This window comes from Rhopalosiphum maidis, chromosome 2 (genome assembly GCF_003676215.2).
Source record: "Rhopalosiphum maidis isolate BTI-1 chromosome 2, ASM367621v3, whole genome shotgun sequence".
Taxonomy (NCBI): Eukaryota; Metazoa; Arthropoda; class Insecta; order Hemiptera; family Aphididae; genus Rhopalosiphum; species Rhopalosiphum maidis.
Genome location: NC_040878.1, coordinates 81,196,437 through 81,220,001, shown reverse-complemented (window position 1 = coordinate 81,220,001; position 23,565 = coordinate 81,196,437). Strand labels below are relative to the sequence as shown.

The 23,565-nt window shown below is 36.7% G+C and overlaps 1 protein-coding gene across 1 annotated transcript in view; it reads left to right on the top strand.

Annotated features, from left to right (window-relative positions):
• The first annotated feature begins 229 nt into the window (after positions 1 to 229).
• The window catches only part of LOC113551790 (nuclear receptor subfamily 2 group F member 1-B), a 49,313-nt gene continuing 25,977 nt past the window's right edge, over positions 230 to 23,565 (top strand). The window contains exons 1-2 of the mRNA XM_026954275.1: positions 230 to 578; positions 11,975 to 12,124. Coding sequence (XP_026810076.1) covers positions 230 to 578; positions 11,975 to 12,124 — 499 coding nt within the window. The remainder of the gene's footprint in view (positions 579 to 11,974; positions 12,125 to 23,565) is intronic.

Below are 23,565 nucleotides of genomic sequence, written 5' to 3'. Positions count from 1 at the left end.
GTATAGCAGTTCGGCCGAACAGCGGGATCTCGCGCTGCGGCACCTGGCGGTTTACCGGTAAGCCGACCGGCGCCACCACTGCCGCGAAGTCGGGCCAACAGCCCGACGGTCTCAGCGGAAGCTCAGGTTCACACCGGCAAGCACCATTATTATTCCGCATAACGGCCTCGCGGTGTGTCGCGCGGCGGTAGGCGGACTATGCACAGTGTCCGGTGGCGGCGGTCCCGGCATGACGGGCGTCGGCGGCCCGACCGGCGGTTCGGCCGCGCCGCCGTCGCATCAGGGCCCGCCGCACGGTGGGCCGCCCGACCTGCTGACCAGTGGCCACCACCACGATCTCGGCGGGTTCACCCGGAGCATGGCGTTGGTGACGCCGGCGTGGCGCGACCCGCCCGGCGGTGGCGGCCACCATCTGGACGAGCCGCAGCAGAGCACCACGCCGGGAACGGCCAGCTCGCAGTCGGGCGGTTCGCTGGTCACGCTCGGCGGACAGTGCGACAAAAACGGACAGAACATCGAATGCGTCGTGTGCGGTGACAAGAGCAGCGGTAAACACTACGGACAATTTACTTGCGAAGGTCAGTATCTGTACAAATTATACGCGTGTTATTCCGTATATTCTATTATTTATAAAGTATTTTAAAAATACGATTTTTCGTTATCGTATAATATTAAATGTTCGAACATTTTCGACGAAAAAATTCCTATGACGATTAAATGATTTATAAAAATTAGTTTCAAATGAAATTATATTGAGGATAAAAAAATATGTATAAAATATATAATCATCACTTTTCACCCCGATAAGTAAAAATAAGATAAATAAATTTAAAAAAAACCAATAAATCCGGTGTTGGTATATTTCGAAAAAATAAAAGTATTTTCTTCGACCGCGTGGCGAGAAAACTCGGTAAAAATACCTTATACATATAATTCGATTGAAATTTCAATAACGAGAGCTGCCCGCCGATAAACGAGCCCATAATAATAGGTATTACCTATATATATTTTACTTTATTACAGTTTCTTCAGCTCGATATTTATTTTACAGTATATTATAATATTAAATATTCTAATTTCATATCCTCGAGCGGTCGTCTCGACTGTTTTCGACTCACAGGCGGAGGACGGCGGCCGTAGACGAAAATTAAAGAGCGATAAAAAAAAATTAATAATTATAATAATAATAAAATTGCTGAAACCGCGGTGGGCGCCGCACGCGAATAATCCGCACGCTATTTACGGTAATCATTAAAAAATAATAATGATAAAAATGATAATAATAAAATTTAATACGGCCCGGTTGTTACCGATCTCGCGCCGGTGAGCACCATAATAATATAATATAATGTAATATATACACGCGGACACGCGCGCGCGAACGATGACTGTCCGCGCGCCAGAACCGGATTCCTTTGGGTCAACCGGTCGGCGGGTCATAACCCGACGTGTGTCTGCTGCCACCGCCGCCGCCGCCGCCGACTCATCTGGGTGGGTTTGTTTTTTTGTGATCGCGCCCGACACCCGCCCGCGATGCATGTGTATATATATATACAATAATATAATATAATACGTCGACGCCGCCGCCACCGCCCCTCGAAAATGTAAACACAGTGACGCGCGCGATGGTCCGCGCCCCGAGCCGACCGACTCCCCCGTACTAATAACATAAATATGATGTCGCGATACGATTCGCGTACAATAAAATCGGAATATTAAGATATCGTCACGTGCGATAAGCTGAAAACGACGAACGCGTTAAACGCGTGTAGAATACATGACATTGTCGTTTGACGTTCGAAAAAATAATGTCAGTGCTGTAGCAGGGGCCATAGCTCAGTAATTATAACAATAAGAGGAGTTGTGTTCACCGAGTCGACTCTTAAATTGGTTTTAGAAATAAGTTATGAATTATAATCGTACTCTATGTAGGTAGTAAGGTAGGTACGGCGCGTGATAGGTATGTGCAGCATGACAGATTTTGCGAGTATTCCGTTTCACTATACATCGGACAAATAACCGTTTACAAAACGTAATGTAATATAATATGTATCATATGCACGTGAAGATGTACTTGTGTGTATAAAGTGATTTGGAAATTCAAAAATATTATGACGCCATCATTTATTGAGAAACGCGTTTTTTTTATTTACTGCAGATACCGCGGCCAATTGAAAAATGTCAAACACATTATTACACAATAAAAGTAATAATTTATATATAAATAAAAAAAATTAGCATCGGCGATTCATTCGTCGGCACACTAAAATTACGTTTAAAATAACATTATGTTTTTATACTTCAGGATCCGTATGCATATAGTGCACATACAACACATACTCACACCCGCGGTTGAGATATCCATTTATATACAATATACATGCACCTATATGGGTATATTTAACATAAAATTATTTTATAAATGCACATAATCACGGACAGGCTACTGCATGTTACAGCTAGTTGAGGAAAAAATTACACATTCAAACAGTATATTTATACATATTAGTAGAAACGACTTTATTGCAAAATCTGTCACGTATATACGCGTATATATTTTATAAATATATTGCGGTATAGTAAAAAACGCGTTTTAAATGTTCCTAACAATAAAATGTTAGTGTGTTATACCCATTTAAATATCAATGTTCCGATAAAAAACAAATGGGTACACATGCTAAAATATTATACATATTTTTTAAATTCCATTGACCACGCCGGCCTATAACTGTAATATCGTAAGGCACGGGCTAGCAATCACACCTCAGTATTTGTACGCACGTTAAACACTGTATATAACAGTGGATTAAAGTGTATAATTGACTAAACGATTTTTCTAGCCGCGGTAGACCGTGTCCAATTTGTCATCGTAGTTATACTGCTTTAGTTTTATATTGTACAAACATGCGCGGTTTCCATTAATACTGACCATATTATAATAAGCGCATGCGTTATGCTTTTTCCGTTTTACGCACCGAGGGATTTATAAGTAAAAAATCTCAAAACCCCTAAAAACTCCTCCTGCACAGTCCGCACGTAGACACGAGCATGATGGTTAACCTGGTTGCCTCGTTGATGAGAGCCAAAATATTATACATGTTTGAAGTACTATAATACTGTATAATGTGTATAAATGTAGAAATATTAAAGCTAAAGGTATATAACATTATTTGATTGTATCGCGATTAGACAAGTCGTCAAAGCGTTGAAAAAAATAAAATCACCGGACCGGTGATGTTTATAAATTTCCATATTATGATAAACCGATTGATTTTGTAAAACGATTTTGAATTGATTCTGTTCATACAAAAATTATTGAAATTATATGTTTTAAACTATGTAGTGTGCTCAAGCACCACAATTCTTCTAAAATCCCAATTGTATATTCAATTTATAATCGGCTATTGATATTAAATATAAAAAAGAAAGAAAAGTTAAACAAAAATAATACGACCGCAATAAATCCCTTGTTTTGTTTATAAATTAAAACTATATTTAAGTGCTTGACTTATATCGAATGATTAACCATGTATATATTACGTAAAATTACGAACACATTATTATGTCACACCCCATGAAAACTATTATATTTTTTACACGCATAACATATATCATACTCAAAAACGCTCCTGCGGGGAGGTGATATGGTGTTTAGCGTTATACATTTATACCTGTTGCTGATGTATATTATGCACTGTGAACAACCCCTCGACAACGATGATTTGTCGGTTTCCAATGGAAATGTTAATTTTCGCATTAACCTTTATATTATATACTCGCAACAGGTGCACGTGCTTTAATATATTATGTGCATCGGCACCTATACTATATAATCTGACGCCTCGTCACAAATCGAGAAATCAATTAGATTTAGTAAACATGCATTTTAACCACAGAGCTAGGTAATCTAAAAAAAAACCTACAACTAGACATTTTTTAAAACAATTATTATGTTGTTTTAAAAAAAAAAAAAAAAACTATCTTTAATTTAATTTGCCAATGTACCAATAATGATATACGTACCTATTGAGTATGAAATGTAACGAAAATGTGCAAACAAGTAGGACAATCATATATAATACAGTTTTCCTGTAAATAATAACCACTTGAACACGTGCTCTTAAAAAAATATACAAGTCCAGTTTTAATAAATATATCGTGTTGCTTGTAAATGATATCTGCTGGTTTACGAATATGCATATGTGGTATGTACTATATATGTATATTTATGCAGTATTTAAAATATTTTAATACAGGTTCATTATTGACAAAATCTGAGACAGATGAAAGTAAACGATTGCTAGTTGTTAAATATATAAATCGCGTGTTCAAGAATAATATATTTCAACTTAATTATTATGTTTCCGTTTACACGCTGATTATTCCTGTAAATACACGATCTATATACCACCTTGGCTGTATATTATAGTAGGCTTACTAGATTTTGTATAATATAATATTAGTGTAATAGTAAGGCTGACTCGCACATCCTTATATATATATATATATATGTATAGTGTATACATAAATAGGTATATTTTTTTACAAGTATATAATTAAACACAATATGAAATTATCTTGTCGTCCGAATCTAGAAGTCCCCAAGACGATTTCTATCTAAAACAAAAAAAAACCAACGTCCTTATCCGCGCGTCGTGTAATTTTATACTTATTATCATATTATTAACTGTACAATAATAGTCGCGGGGGGTAGTTCACACTACGTTTTTATTAAATAATTCGCCCCGTGGAGATTTTAGAGGAAAGCGTGAGAAAGGAAGAGAAGTGAAGCGGAGTGATAAACAGAAACAAAAAAACCTTTTTACCCCCCTTTAAATGACCACGTTCCACAACGTTTTTACACGCCCGTGCATAAGTATACACGAATATTGTTATTGTTGCACCACCGACGCCGTTTCATTTACAATTTTTTTTTTTTTTTTATGTATATACCTACTCCCGTTTTTTTTTTTTTTATAATGACCACGCCGAGAACGACACAAATGATAATGACGATAATATAAACCGCATTTTAGAAGTCAGGCCGGTCGGTCCCGGTAACGAATCCCGCACGACGCGGTGCGGCGGCGGCGGCGACGGCGCGAGCGTAGGCGCATACCCTTCATTATCACAAAGCAGCAGTTCATTTCTCTCTCCACCTCTCCGTTTTCCGTTTTTTTATTATTACTATTATTATTATTATTTTTTTGTTAACGTGATCTTTTTTTTTTTTTTGTTATTAGTATTTGTTTCCCCTCGTGTCTCAGACCCGGGCACGAGTCCGACGCTCGCGCGTACCTTTGTATACATATATATATATATATAATATGTATAGCGTAGTGTGTACCACCCGTTTTGTTTGTGTGTATATACGACGCGTTTTAATTGTACAATATTCTGTTTTGTCGGCGGCGATGGTGTCTCTTAATTAGCTGCTGTACAGTGAAACTATCGTGTAATATTAAACGCCCCGCGGGCGTGAGGAGTGTGATGTAGCGGGGTAGAAATAATAAGCCATGCGCCGCGGTGAAGCGGAGAGATCTGAAAGACTGCTGCTGATGCTGCTGATGTTGCTGCTGCTGCAGTAACCTGACCGCGGTGAAAAAAAAGCGCAAAAAAATCGGGATAAAGGGTCACGGCGCGTCTGCAGAAGGGTGTAAAGTGTACGCGCAGTACCTACTATGCCCACGGCGTCTGCCGGGCTCCAGAGATATACGGTACCAACAATGCGTACACGCGTATGCGTGCAGTATATAAAGACAGACAGGTAGATGGGTGTTATTAAAACGAGTGCGTAACTGATTAAAGAATTAATTCTGCGTAATCAAACAACGGCTCAACTATAATATATGCGGTAAATACGCAATGCACTGCACCGCGCGAGATAGTAGAATGTACATTATATTTGAATAATACGCGGCTTTAATGTTATATTATACGCATATATTCCCACATATTAGTACAACGCGTAACATTATTAATATTTTACAAAAATAAATATATATATTTTATAGGAGAAATAAAAATTGGCAAAGAATTTGTCGAGTCATAATATGTAGTATATTATATGCTGTTCCGTGTACACACTGTACTAATATATATATATACATTATATACATACATATATGGATATATAATATTATGTAGTAGAATATGTTTACTTCACAAAATATACGGCGAGTTCGCATATAATACACCGAGCGATGTAACCATTTTTTTATTTTTTTTTAGTTTCACCTTCAACACAAGAATATTATAAAATGTTATTGGATTATAACCTATATAATATTCGATACGGCCAAGTATATATATATATATATATATATATATGATTTTCGTTTTTCGGTAGCGCGCGCATAAATCAAAATTGTTATCGTAACATTGAATATTCAACGACTTTGTATTGTGTGTATAATATTATGTGTTTCACGTCGTAATGTGTATATTATATCCACACGTCGTTTGTATATTATACTGTAGAGATACCAATGTGTAATATTTTATCATAGCCGCGAGACCTTTGAGAGTATTTTAATGGAACAAGGTCCGATGATATTATAATTATTATTTTTTATACGTCTTTTAATTAATATATTTTTTTTTAATATTATTATTACACACCAGTATATTATCTGTAAATACGCACGTCATCGAATATTTTACGTATTTAAACATCGTTCATCTAATTATATAATTATCATCGTATGTCTTATCATATCGTATTTTAAACGTGTAATAGGTGTAATTGGGTAAGTATACATACACATATAGTCGTAAAGATATACGTATAGAAATCTCCACCGTGGCGGCACAGGAAACGCCTCGTGGCCCGATTGATTCGAACTGATTTAACTCGCGTATACATATAGCTATTATTATAATATAATTATAGTATTATATATGCTTATTATATTCATAATAATTCAATCTATGAGACGTGCCTACAACCGCGTAGTTTCTTAGCTAAATCAGATATTATCTGAAAGCGAATAAAACGCGCTTCATAGATTTACCTATGTATACAGATATATAGTACTTAAATATTGATATTATTTTCTAAATAATATTTTTTGTTTTCGTTGATATAATAGGTATTATACGTACCAATAAGTGTATAAATTAATTTCTTATTAACGATAATATTATATAGTTTCATAATTATTGACCGTGATCATTATTAAATGGAATTCGCACGATGTACAAAACGTTAGGATTTTATTCAATATTCGTAAACCTATAGATAGGCCTCTGAATTAAAAAAAAAAAAAAAGATTAAAAATAGAAATTTGAAAATGTCTTGTGTAGTAGTTCTTCATCAACAAAAGAGAGAGAGATAGAGAGTTATAAATAATATAACATGTAATATAATAAGTAGGTATGTATACGTATATATCAATGTAACCCTATTTATCACTCAGAAATGTTTGTCGTTATACTGCAGTTCATCCCTAACATAAGATTTTTTTTCGTTATATTTTTAGAAGGTAATACCTGTGAATTTAATAAAAAAAATAGTCAACTATAGTCAATTATATGGTGTCAGTAAATGTGTAATACAACTTAAAGTGACGTAATTATGGATAGGTCTTTCGCATATTAATTATACATCGCGTATGGGTGACATTTTTTAATTGTCACGTTAAATATAATTTTATATTTTAAAAATGTGATACAAACAATTTTGATCGGTTATCCATATCCATTACTTATGCATATTTCATGCGATAATATACAGTACATACATAGATATAAATATATTCATAAATCATAATGATGAGTTGTTAAAAAATGATTACTAATCGTTCTAACGTAGTACAATAACATAATAGACGGATAGAAGTGTCATTAATAATTAATATAATAGATATAGGTGCCATCATAATAATGAATATTATAGTTTTAATAAAGGACGCGCATTTTTTTTTTTTTTTTTAATAAACGTCATTGAGCGTTTAAAGCTGGCTAATGCACTGTTGTCATTTTTGAGTCGAACTTGACCCATCAGCAGTTATATGAGTATTTAAAATTTAGAGTGAGCAGAGTGGGGTGGCACAGGCCGGGTGGTAGACCCCGCGAATAAATGTTGGTCCATTACTCTGCTCGGACAAATTTTAAACATACTAAACTATTGATTTATCACATACTAACTCTGAATCCTATTTTTATACATAGACTTTTCAGAAAAATTAAAAATATACGTTGATATTATATTCAAAAAAGTTAAAAAGCTAAGAACTATGACCTAAAACAAAACAAAACAAATATTTCATGAGACGTTAAAGACTTAAAACTATTCGAGATATATATATATATAAGTCGAAGCAGAGTACCGTTTCAAAAACCACAGTATAATACACTACGATGTATCGGTTCTCCGACAATACGACGACAAACGAAATATTTTACTCGTAGGTATATACACTCCCGCCCGCCAATTCGTTGATCCGTCTCCGCGCGCATAATATAATAATATAATAATAGATAGACATCAGACGGCTGCTAAGGCGTACAAACCGCTATTAAACGCAAGCGCTATATGGACGCGGTCTCGCGGAGTTTCGACGTCCTATATAATATCGATATTATGTTATTAGCCATAAGTATTTCCAAGACGTAGTAATTTATATCTTTCTACGACACGCGCGCGTATGAACATTACATTATAATATTGTCGTGTTTAACGGCGATATTATATATATATATATATATATATAATCCAGTGATAGGACGGCGGCGGGAGAGAAATGATGGACGAAAAAGAGTGTACGCGCATATAACACTGTCGACGAGGAATGCGACGCGCGCTGTGTACGAGAAGTCTGCGTGTAAAAAAAATAAGGAAAATAATAGTAATAAAAAATCGAGAGAGGCTTATTGTTGTCGGCGACTACGACGACGAAGACGACGAAGACGACGATGGAATGAAGCGAGGGCGTTTGCGAGGATAGTTCCTCGCGCCGAACCGTTTCCTCGATAATATATTATAGTCGTCGTGTCCGCGCGTCTGCTGCAGTGTATATATATATATATATATATATAATAGTCGTAACACACCGTATTATTATTACCATTATCATAATCGCTATCGTTATCGTTATCGTTATATTATTATCATTGTTGTCGGTCGGTGGTGGCTTAACCGCCGCCGCCGCGACGCACACGCGCAGCACACGGGTTCGCGTAAATCGGCGCGTACGCGTAAGCGCACGAGTGTGTGTGTGTGTGTGTATGGCGCGAGCCCCCAAACCTGTTGAGGAGGACGAGCGGGCGAACGAGCGAGTCGACGAGAAGACGAGGAGACTGGGCGACGGCGCGAATGATGCCGTGGGAACCGGTCTCCGCTCGGATCCCCATTGTGTACGTCTTATTCCTATATATGTATGTACACGCGCGTACAGGGTGATCGGAATGCGCGCGCGCGCTGTTATTATACCATACGTATATATATATATAGATATATACGGACACGCGTTACTTACCGCCGTCGTACACCTATCACACAATGCGCATAGGTGTATGCAACGTGTGTATGCGTGTGCGTCATAGCGTCATGCCGTGTCTATTACGACACAATGCACGCGCGCCGCGCGCAAAATGTTCGCGTACGTTATTGGGATATCGAGGACGACGTGTGTGCGCGCGCGGAAGAAATCTCTTGGTCGAGGGCTTGGAACGATTCTGTGCATTATACATGTTATACGCGTTACGCGTGAGATTCGGTTATTTTTTTTTTTTTTGGTCGAAACGTCTCGTTATACTACGCGATTACAACGTTATACTGTACGTCGTACGTGATTGATGTAATGATTTTATGTGCGTGTGCGTACAGCTCATTCGCGCGGCACTGCGGGATAATTATTATTCTTGTAAATGTAAAGCTCGCTGGGAAATCGTCCGACATCGCACGTCCTACCTCGTCCGTTTGTACGCACGGTAATATTATAATACGCGAATATGCAGGTACTCGTGTATTCAATACGATATAGGTAGATACACGGCAAGTACTGCGTTAGGTATATGCGCGTGTAGGTGCACCGCCGGCAAAGTCGTCCGAACTCGAGTGTCGATTGATCTCGAACACGCGGCAGTCAGTGTGATTTTGTGTGGTGGTAATGTGGAGGACATTTACGGATCACAACACTACCTTTAATTTTATAATATACCGTTGTATTATTGTTACGGTTTATCGCTATTGTTTACACGGCTGTCTCCAGTTCACAGGCGCAAACAAGTATACTTTATAGATCAAACTCGCCCAGCTCGCACTACCGACCCTCATAAAACCACTTGTGAAATCGCTCCACCCGGACTCGATTATGTATTATATACGAATCTTATTTGTACGTTTACGTTATGTTGTTTTATAATGTTATTTCCAGCAAATATTTCCTGAAATCTTTCGCAACGGAATACTACACCCGACTAAGAGTTTTTATATTATGTTGGTAAAACCGTACAAACAATAAAACTGCATTAAGCTACGATAGATAGGACGTCATATTATCGTGGGCAGAAATTGAGAAAATAAGACTATTATATTATATAGACCTACACAGAACGTTGTTTACTGAGTGTTTGATAACGTTTTTGCTTCGAACCAAATGCTTCTTTTAAAGTATTATGATTTTTAAAATTTAAAGACCAGATTTACTTTATAAATTGAACTTTCTGAATTTAAACACTTCATATGTCTACTGTTTTAATAAAACATTAGATATCATAATACAGGTACATATTAAATTTGTGTGGCAATAAATAATTATGCAAAAATGATTAATATTCTCGATTATAAACATTTTAGCGCGTAAATATTGATTTACGATCCAACTACGGTGTTTGACATTAATGAACGCATAAATAAAATTTAAATACAAAGCACTGTCGATTACCATGTAGTACAGTATTCAAATTGCATTTATTTCAATTCACGACGTAGGAAATGAAATGTAATGTAATTTAACCTATATGGCGTGTAATTATTTACAAGTTTTTTTTTTTAAGTAAAATGTATAGATAGAGTAGTTAGACTAGAGCACTCGATGATGAATAAGAAATAATTTCATAGTACTATTACTAAAAGACATAATATAAATGGATGCTATACAGAAATCATATTTTACTCTGTGTTTGGGTATCTAATTTTTATATTATATTATAACATTAAAGTGCACGTCTGTTAGTCGGTATCAATAAAAATTTCAAAGACTCATACATACATATACGTATATATTATCATACATCAATTTTAAACATTGACGTATGAATCATTATAATGATCGGGGTAAATAATTCCAAAGAAATGCATAATATGACTTATCATTCCACAATAATATTATGTATATACTCAACCTCTACACAGAACCCGTTTTTTATTTATTATAGACACCCTATATTATGCTAATGATTGACATTTAAAATATAGTCGTTTTATTTTCCGTCGATGAGCACAATAAAGTTACATTATTCAACGAGGAATATTGTTTATTATATCGGTCAAAAACCCTGTAGATATACAACATTATTATAATTTATTTAATATGTAGAATTGAATTTAAATACCTATATACCTGTATAACTGTATAATCCATTTTATTGTTACTAATTAGATTTCACGTTTAAACGTCGTGTATTTTAAAGCAGTGATAAATGAATATTAGTTGTCCATTAAATGTCTTAATCACTATACATACTCGAGTAACGGACTGGTTTATAACAACGTAACTTGATATAGTTGTTAAACTACACATAATATGTAATATTATGAAATGATTGCGTGTTATTATGCGATTTATGTGTATACAAACTTCCAAAGAAAGTTCATTTTGCGATAACTGTTAAAAATATATTTTAAATTATTATTATTATGCACATATACACCTATCGATTGTCGACATAATCATTTAATATATACGACCTATAATAATAATAATATGTAAACGTGGACGTTAACGGTATTCTGTTTTTTGTTTTTCAGGTTGTAAAAGTTTTTTCAAAAGGAGCGTCCGCCGGAATCTCACGTACTCGTGCAGGGGCAGCCGGAACTGTCCCATCGACCAACACCACCGGAACCAATGTCAGTACTGTCGGCTGAAAAAGTGTCTGAAAATGGGCATGCGCAGAGAAGGTAGGGAAAAAATAAAATTATAAATTACCGTCCCACGATGGTAATAATTATTACGTTATAAGTTATAAAGTATAGTACCTATATGATAATAATAATAACGAACGAACGAACGAACGATAGAGGGAAAGGTGGAAACAAAGAGTGTGACGGACGGAGCAGAAGACGGGGTCCGACCAAGAGATGCGAGTAACGTGAATAGCAATTATAATAGAGATCCGACGGTCGATATAAAGACACACCGTGTCAAATCGGCGGTCTATTGGTCGTCGTCGTCGTCGTCGTCGTCGTCATCGTTTTCGTCGTGTATGGGTTTCAATCAAATCGTCTAGTTGAATAATAACACAACGTGAGAACTAAAACATGATATATAGGTAATGACATAGTGGTGAAATGCGCGTATAATCGACCGGTATATCGCGTGTGTAAAATTTCGTATAGGAATAAAAATAACGTATCTCTACTTAATACAATATTATAATAGGAACCTATATATAGCGAGAAAATTGTAAAATATCGAAATTCCCAAGGCCAAGGACGAGGCGGCCTGCACCGCTGCACTTCACGGTGGCGGGTCAACGCATCGGGTTCCGTCGAGGTGTTGCGGCCACATCATATACACGCGTATACGTGTAAAATAACATTAAAATAATATTACACTGATATCGTAGTATATCGTAGTGTATATATATATATGTAGCCGTGTCTACCTCTATGCGCAACCGTATCATTCATCTGAAAAGGATCCCGTGCATAATATTTATGGCGTGGAAAAGTTTTCAACGAGTCATCACATACAATTTTTTTCGTCCCCTCCACGCTGCAACTGCACCGCGCGCCACGAAACATAATCGTCCGACTACGGGTACCAAAATATAATATCACATATAACGCGTGTATTATACGATTTCACGGATTCTCGGAGGAACGGGGCGAAGAAAAAACGTGCCTATACGCATTGTGGACGAGATTTGTTTTTTCGACGCGCACATACACATTACGGCACCACCTCCGCCGCCGCCGTCATAGTCCGCCACCAATAACCGATGTAGCCACACCGTCCGCCACGGTCTGCTGGGACCCGAACACGCCGATCGAGGGCAATATCCGTGAAATCGTCGTATTCGAGAAGGTCAGGCGCGGAGTTTGTGCGTTAACGAGGGAAGAAGTGGCCGCGACTAAACGTGCCCGACGCCCGGCTCATTCACTAATCAGTGTTTCTATATATATACGATACAATATTACTCGTATTCTCCTCCCCATCGGATGAGTCTGACCGCCGCCGCCGCCGCCTCGAGCCTAAAACTATAATATGATATCGTAATAGTATGTATATATATTCTATATAATAAGTTGTACTCTTTCTCCCTCGCCCCATCACGCACACGTTCCGAAGAAAACACGAAAAATCGTGAATTATACAAAATGAGTTCGTAATATTTTTTTGAAAGCGCTGTACAAGGCGTACTACACAAAACGTCTCAATTATAACCACAATTTTTCGGACTTCGTCGTATTCATTTGCGCGTCGCGCGTTAATCGACGTTTATACATTTTTTCCCTTGAAATTTTGACCGCCACAATACACCGTAGGTAGGTAGGTGTATGTTTAAACGTTATATACCTATATTACTATATATATATATATACAGGCGGATAGCTATGGTTAGGCACGACGTTATAAGCGTCGTGTTTTGGCGTGTTCGCTGTAAGTAGGTACCTATACAGACGCCGTCGACGGCCGGCGAAAACGTGCGCACGCGGCGTTCGAAGACCAGCAACTGCCTGGGAAAAGTATAGGGTATAACGTTAATACGAGTATATAGGAATCAAAAGACGATAATAGACGTGCGCATTTTAAATTTATACGGATACAATATGTATACCTACGAACGCGTAAGAGGAATACCGCGGCGGATCCACAAACAATCATTTATTAATTTTATTTTCCTCCTCACCATCACCGGCGTATAATACGTATATCGTCGTGTGGCGCACACAATAGTTTACCGCGGTGGTACCTGCAAGACGTATAAATGTAGGTTCAATACAGGTGGTATATACGTATATAAACGGTATAATATAATATTATGTACGGCCGTTTCTCCTTATCCGCTTTCCAAGCACGACCGTCGCGCGCGTCTTCACCGTGAAACCAATTACTGCAGCGATGTGCGCCACACACACACACACACACACACATCTCTGTATAATATATTATTATATTATTTTAATTATAATATATATATATATATATATATAAGTGTGCATAAAACATACTCTCGAGTATATAATACATACGTAGATACGCGAATATTATTTTCGAGAGCGCAAACAAACATATCAGCGACACAGACCGCGATTTGTGAAAACTCTGTATCCGTACGATTTTTATATTACATATATATATAAAACTAAGTATACGTTAAGTATATATATGTAATCCGTTAATTGCTCGAGTCACGCATACATATACTCGCATATAATACATATAAATATTATATTACGCGTGTTATCCGTATACACATTTATACACACACTCACGCGAGCGCTCAATACTAATGTCGCCGTCGGCTATATCTAATCTGTCTTGCGGTCTCCGCCGAGTATGTGTATATATATTGTAGACTTTTACTCGATTCGCACGGGGCCGGTCTCGCTCTCCCCCAGGGCATCAGTCGCCCCCGCGGTCGATCTTACTCCTACACGACCCGCCGCCGCGGTATATATACCTTGCTACTGGCTTCTGTGTAATATACCTACCTGGCCATATCCATAATAAATAATAGCGTGTACGAGCCAATAATCCACACACACACACACACACATACACACACACATGAAAGATATTTTATATATATACGGTATACATTACCTATAGATATGTTTTTAATATTTCTACACACAGACACATTGTATATCGGAATCGAATTATCTGTAAATCGTATACCTACATACGAGGTGAGAAGGAGAAAAGCAACGCGATAGGTATTATGTATATCGACGACGAGCGGTGGACAAAGCGAATATTATATCAATGTAATATATGCGATTTTTTTTCATCTCGTTTTTACGTGTGTGCAATATACTATTATAATATATATATATTATATATTATGCGTTTCAACCTAACCTCTCGCCGACTCATTTGAATCTCTCGCGCGGTCTCTCCGGAGTATTATTATATTACTTTTTGTTTTTATTTATTTTTTTTTTGCCCGACGGTCGTGACAGAAAAACGGTATTGCGTCACCGTCCGACCGACCCATACCGCCACAATTCTACGCCGTATTTGTCGGATGAATCGTTTATCGTGCAACCGTATCTCACTATATCTACTTGTGTCTGTGTGTGTGTCTATATATAAGAAATTATTATTATTATTATATTATTATTATATATTTCTCTCGTGGTGCATGCACAAGGTATAGCTAAAAAGCGACCGGCGGCTGCGGACTTCGAGTATTGCGTATTATTATATTTATTATTACTACTACCACTACTACTACTACTACTACTACTACTACTACTACTACTACTACTACTACTACTACTACTACTACTACTACTATATGACTATTGTATACACGGCGTTGAGCAACCATCGAACTCCAGTCGACCACTCGGCCAATATAATATATATATATATGTATTATATAGATACATGTGTAATTTACTAATGCGTGGGCGATATTTCGTTTATACCGTTACGAGGCATACGATTTCTACAACACTGGTCTGCGCGCGATTCTAGTTTTGTTAACTCGGTCAAAAAAACAGTTACATATTATATATTATATTATATCTTATTAAACACTTGTTTTTTCATTCTCCGACTCGTTTTATACCTATATAAACAATAATAATTATATTATTGTAATATGTTCTCATTCGTACCACAGACTGTGTTTCTACAATCTAACACTATGCGCACAACGCATAATAGGTATATAACTAATATATATCTTTGTGTCGCGGTCGGCCGTCTGCCAATCCGGTCCGTCTTATACGATTTCACGATATCGGCGTGGGCGCGAATGAAGTGTTATCGCGTACAAGAGATCGTAAAAATCAAAACGTAGTAGGTATATCTAGTCGATAGGTATTTTTATATTATTTATGAAACGATATTTATGCGTGCGATGGAACGGCGTCTGAACTCGATCAGAAATCAAATCTTGCGTAATTATTGCGACCGCATATATATTTCAATTAATATATATATATATATATAGGTAACTACAACAGTTATATAATATTATTCGGAATAATCTGTCGCAGTACTCGTGCTGTGGTTACACGCATGTAGATCCGTGATGTTATTTTTAATATTAAGTCATTCTATACACTGCAACCAATAATTATACAGCTGAATTATATTATGTGATACCGCGTTACAAAGGTAGAGTAATAATAGTATAGTAATCGTAGTGATACAAATATTATAATCGTTCAAAAATGCGTGTTTGGCAAAGACACCACGAAGTGGATCCGACGTGTTTTGCAATATCTATAAAAATAATTACATGTCCGGAGAAGTAACAATGTTTAGTTGTTTTTTTTTTTAAATTTATCGACGACGAGAGCGCAATATAATTTCGCAACCGTACCGAGTTAGTATATACCTACCTGTATTAGTAGTGTGAGGTGCGTGCGATGCAATGTACATACATTTCGTACGCGGAAGAAATTTAAAATATTGAACACCGCATAGATCCCGGGGCGATCGAGCAATATACGACCTCGTCCGTGCCGCGCGGAGACATTATTATTATTATTTTATTATTATGTATATTTTCACGATACTCGAGAAAGTGTCTTGAATAATATATTATAATGTCTTTGAATTTATATCGTCGTGCTGTCGTAGTAGGTAATCCTCACGCGGTTAATATTTAAATTTATCGACGACGGCGCGTTTGCTCGGTTTCTGATCAACGGTATTTTATGACGTGACGTTCTTGTTAGTATTATTGTTATTACAATATTAGTATACAACAGTCCGACAGTCGTATTTATTCGAAAAAGACGCGTTATCATGTCGCATGGATTTCGTTAGCGCCTCTCCGTGTATACACTTACAATAATAATGATAATAATCAACGGTAATACGGCTGTGGGGTCCAAAAAGACTTTTATCTCGTGCAAGGAAGATAATACCCCCGAAAAGTGGTGCGCTCTTCCTAATTCCGGTTCATTAGGCCCTCGTTCCGTGGCGAACGATAACAAATGCGCCCGTTTTATACGTATATACATTATACAATATACATCGCGATATATACGTATATACAATAATAAATTTCGAACTTTCGCGCATACATTAAAATTTAGCCGGTCTGTTTGGCTTAAATATTGTTCTATTGCATACGGCGCCGCGGCACAATTGCAATTATTATTATTGCACCTAATTTTTTTTTTTTTTAATTTATAATAGTAATTTATTGTCGAGTCCCCCGCGTTTGCAAGTTTGCAACATGTACTATCATTTTCCAATCGACGAAGTTTCAATGTTCCGTCTAGTAATAATAATACGATCGGTATATTGATCTCATCGACGGCGTAGGTACTTGTGGGTATCGACCTAAATAACATTACAACGTTTCGAATCGTTTGTAATCATTTTTACCGAACTTTTATAACAACTGACGCTATTATTATTCGGTCAAAGTCTCTCTCTTACCTTCGAAAATCGGGCGTTGTATGTCCTAAATAATATACCTACACGCTTTTTGTTTCAAGGCGGTGAGTTATGCCGTGCAGCGTGTCATACCGCCCCGTGAAATCGAATATCGCGCACAGATCTTCACGTTTCCACCTGCAGTACACCGTGTGGAGACCCACAGCCACCATATTATAGTATCTGTCGAGTCGGTGTCATTTCTCGAGTCCATCGATCAACGCTCGATCGGAGGATACCATTCATAATATTATAGTGTATAAATATCAAATAATACGTAACGCGTGTGGCGTGTTAATATTATAAAATGTATCGGAATTATAGATCATGAGAATTCTAAACAATGCTTACAATATCGGCCGGTGATAGTGGCGGCTTCGGCGGACTGTATATATAAAAACGAGAAAAAAAATCGAAAGTGATAAATGATAATATACGGTCGGAGGTAGCCGTGTATCGCACCGCGGTAGATCGAATGACGGTGACCGGGGTGGAGAGGATAGTTGAACCTGTTTGTGTGTGTATTATACATACGGGAATACGAAGGTGAAGGCCGCCCCGCCGATGTACGCACTCTCGCACACTGCACGCGCCGGCGCACTCGTCGTCTCGCAGACGTGTACCTTATGATATTTAGAAAAAGAGCCGCACGCATAGCGGTTTACTCACGCACGCCGCACATACTATAATTATACACGGGTATATGGGAGTATGAGGCTTGTATATTATTAATATCTTGTATGTGATATTTAGTTATACAGGTAAGACGCAGTGCTCGAATTCGTTTTTTTTGGGGGAAGGGTATTTTTTTAGTACCCTTTTCTGCTTTTCTGAAACGGGTGAGGAGGGCGGTATGAGCTGAATGAAGTTTTTCAAATGTGGTTTCGTTTTTTTATTGAGTATATTTTTGTCAATATTAAATAGGTATTAGGTATAATATTGTGGTAAGTTAACCGAATTACGTACTATCGGGTTATGGATACTACCTATATATATATATAGTAACTTTTTATTATCTATACTAATTAATTGGAAATTTATTTTTAGTTTTTAATAATGGAGCGAGAACATTCCGCTTTAAATTTTTTTTTATCTCCCTGTAAAAATGGAGCCAGAAGCCCCAAATTCATACTACTTAGGTAGTTTAGCTGTTTAATATATTTGTTAACACACTATTATATACGTGTATTGCAAAAATGCAGATGTTGTAGCACGATCTATGTATTTCCTAATTTCCTATGTTACCGATCGTAGCTAGTATTTTGAATTTTAATTTATTACAATAACTTTTGAAATTTGAATTGAGAAATTAATTTTTATTGTTTCTTGTTTGTAATCTGCAAGTTGCTGGGCAGTTTTTGTGTACAATAGGCATTTATAAATGCTTATCTTTGGCCGAATATTAATACATTTGTATAATTTATAAATATATTGTATGTATTAGAATTTAAGATTATAGTATTAAATACATTTTAAAGCGAATTTGGGATTTTACAATTTGTATATGTCACGACCATGTACATTTCATTTTAGAATGCCAATTTTTTTATTTAGCAGAATTTCTTCTAAAATCTTTCCTATTTGAGCTCTATTACTGCCACGGAATTCGTTAAATCACCTCGCCGTTTTATCGTTATTATTATGGGAGCAAAAAAGAAAACGCGAAAAGAGACGCGTTACAATAACAACGATATTATAATTTATAATATAATTGAACAATTATACACGTCATCATCGCATCGTCGTCGTATTATTATACTCTCTTATTCAGCCGAACGATGTAAGTCCTCTCTACGATGTATATATGTTATAATATCTCTCACGACTGTGTCGCATTTTCTCGTCACGTCCATATTATTATATTGTCACACGACGTCAACCGGTCGCGGTCGTCTCCGAGCTGTGAAAAATGGATTCTTCATGCGAAAAAACGAACCGTCGCCCGGGAAAATTAAAACTCTCGTCCGATATACAATATTTATAAATGTATACAATGTACACCGTACATGACGAGAGCGTAGGTACTCGTAATGTGTCTACACTCTACATGTTATGTGTATACGTCATCGCCGTATTATGACGGTTCAAATGAGATAAGCCCACCCATGGCGGCGGTGCGGACGACGACGACGACGACGACGTTATATGGAATCGATTCGAACACGGTGTATTACACGTCCACTTGATACCGAAACGACACGTTAATAGGGCTGTCCCCCTCGGCTGGCAGCCTACCCGCGCGCCTATCAGTCGTCGTCCGACGAAAAACGTATTAACGCCACCACCTCAGCTTCGCAGCCTCCGCCTCCACAAGGACCATATAATATAATATATAGTTATTAGTAGTTATGGTATATATGTGTATAATAGGTAACTGCACGTCAAGTCTCGTGAGCGTGTGTCCGGAACAAATCGCTGCATTCGGTCAACTGGGAACGTGAAATTTCGCCAAAACTACATCGACGCGACGCGCGTGTAATATATTTTGATTTCGTGTGCTTTGAACGTGTGTATAATGATCATAGGTACCACGAAAATTATTGATTACATAATATAGTTTGATTCCTCCGCGAAACACCGCTATTCAATTTCAAAAGTCCGGGTGGCTTTTAAAAGATAATAAATGAATACAATATTTTATGTCCTACCTAAAATATTTCTTTTCCAATAATATAATATTATTATTATGTATACGCGCGAGTAGTAATAGGCGTACGCCTTTTCGAACATATAATAATCACACAAGCACGTTTTTTGTTTAATTTTTTTTTTACTAGCCGTTTTATTATTATACATATTATATAATGTATATATCTATATAATACCGTCAAAATACGAGAGCTGAGCAGCTCTTATTATTTCCAGCGTGTAATAATATTCTGCCTCGTCGATGACCATAACGACTATACTACGATTTATAAGTGTACGCGTAATACGTATATACGACGATATAATAACGCGCGTATGTGTGTAAGCGCATACTTTCATTAGCGCCATAAAAAGAGGCGGTGTGGTGCTAGAGAGACACGCGCGCGGGAAGTCTTACGCATATTTTTACAAATGAGATAGCCGAAGGGCGTTAAAATCGCGCGCGCAAGACCATTGTCCGTCAGATACTTTTTAAATTTTTTTATACACATATGATATATATATATATATATATATTATTATAATAATATTTTTTCCGTCATTGACGTCGACAATCTCGTTAAAAGCATTGAGCGTGGGTAATGAACAGAACGGACCTTTTTTGGCGGAGTCTTGTTGTCCTAATATTCGTACACCAAGGTGCTTCGGCCGTTTCACGATGATCTTTTTCGACCACCACGTCCGTCTTACATTGCACAATAAAAATCATTACATAATACTGTGTGAGTGTGTTTGCGACTGACCGGAAGAATGAAAAACTTAAAAATAAAATAAATAAACACGCGGTGATTGAGCACATTTTCTACATAATATATGTCTTCCTATATATAGTGTATACTGTATAGGCGTACCTATGTTACAGTTTTTTTCCATCGTAATAATCGAACGCTTGTGTAAAAAAAAATGTGGTAAACATTAATTGGAATCATGACTATAAGGTTTTTGTGACTTTATGCAACTGCATTAAACCTGTGGAATCTGTTTAGGTATTATAAACGGTTTTGGTGCGGGGATTGTCCAAAAGTACACAACAATTATTACACCTCTATAGTCTATATTCTGGGCTCTCAAATTGTTATTTTTTTTTCTGTCCAAACGTTCTATTGTTTGCAAAGGATAAGATTAACTAATTTGAGTTAAACAAAAAAGTTTGTTTGATAATTTTCTAATTAACCTAATAACTGAACTAGATTAATGTTTTCCATTGTAATAACAACTTTTTTAAATTTAAAAATTTAAATCTATGTTAGTGTACAAATTCAGTTCTCTTGTAGTTAAAGCTAAAAATGTAATTAAATATTTTTTTTATTTATTACGCTGTTGACAAATATTAGAAATAAAAATAAACAAATAAATAATATTTCTTCTTTTAATTTTTTCTTATCTTAAAATTTAGTAGAAACTAACTTATATTAAATTGCTTACATCACTTATTATAATGTTAAGTGTAATAACAAGGAATATATAATTGCACGCATTATTAATAAAATATTAAATTATCTCAAAAATTCGCAAATATACCGTTAACGCATGAGAATATATTATACTGTTATTATGACTTCACCAATAAGATCATCCATATATTGTTCAACGTTAATGCGAGATCGTATCAAAAAAAAAAATGAAGTACATATATACATTATATATTATGTGTATACATATTTTCAACTTTCGATTCTTCCGGGACTATCGGTCCCGCGAGAGTTCAGACGTTAAAAATAATAACTATATCCACTGATACGAAGTTTGACACGTTAATTTATACACTGTGTGGGGAGATTTCGAAAAAATCTCGTAGGACAAACGACGTTCTAAGCCGTCGTCGCCGCCGGAGGGTAGCAATGACGCTCAACAACGGTTTTTTCGACGCGTCAGTCCCGGTATGGCGTATAAAATGTATTAACATAACCACACAAGGGTCGTCTGCGACAGATGTCCTGCAGCGCATTCGGTGAGGAGAGGGGAATGGCGATTGAGATGATTAATTTAGAATTTTTCTTTGCATTCCAACGGACTTGGACGAAACTCTATCGGACCGATCGGTAGTGTATTTAATATGAATGCGTACGTCGGCCCGTAAAAAAAAACAAGTTTCGTGAAAACTTAAACAAGTAAAAAAACCGCCACCGCCACTATCACGACTATTTCGCAGGGGCGCGAGAGGTCACCACCCCGGCGCATGCATGCACTGTATAATGGGTGGGTTATAGTTCCGTGGGATCGATAACTGGATCTAAACGGGTTCGGCGATCGGAGCGAATATCGGTTCGTTAATATATTAAATTCCCATACGGGACATCTTCACACGGGACGACTTGGACGACGGCGGTCAAGGGTTCGAACTCGTTCGATCGGTTTTGCGCGGCGCGTACAATAATGACAAATGATAATAATATACGGGAATCGACACGAAAACCGGACGCTATCCGCAACAACAGCTGCGCATTGTGTGTATATGTATCGACAAGGGTGAATAGTTACATTATTACAATATTGCGCGTGTATTATTTTCTACCTGTGATCGACGGGGGTATTACGCTGGCGGCAAGTGTCTGACGTGTATTATACATAGTCTTAAACAAAATATTATCGTTGTATATGCGCGATTGCGTTTTACCGTTTGACAAGTTTTTCAACAATCTTCACTAAATATTATTTCGTAAAAAACTAATCACCCATAAATATCCAGCGCACATTCTCTTACTTAACGAAAATTATTATTTATCTTGGTAATTGAGCAAGACACTAAACAAGATTTATACGTGCAAACAATAACTTCTATACAGGGACATTTTATACAATTATCGTTCGACAAAATGTGCAGTACCAAGTGTCTGGCGCATTATTGTTTATGTTAAGCCATTAGAAAATTTCCATGTTAACAATATAATATGTACTATTATCATTTATGAATTATGGTAGGTATAGTAGCTCAGTGGTTAATCGATAGTCAATAAAAAAAAAACAAATATACCAATAGTTATATAATATCATATTGAACGCTGAATGTGTGCGTCGTAATAACTGTTTGTTAGCGATAACTCTGAGTTTATTCCAAAGCGCAAGAACTTACGAAAATAATACATAATATACTCATATAAATCGTATATATGTATAA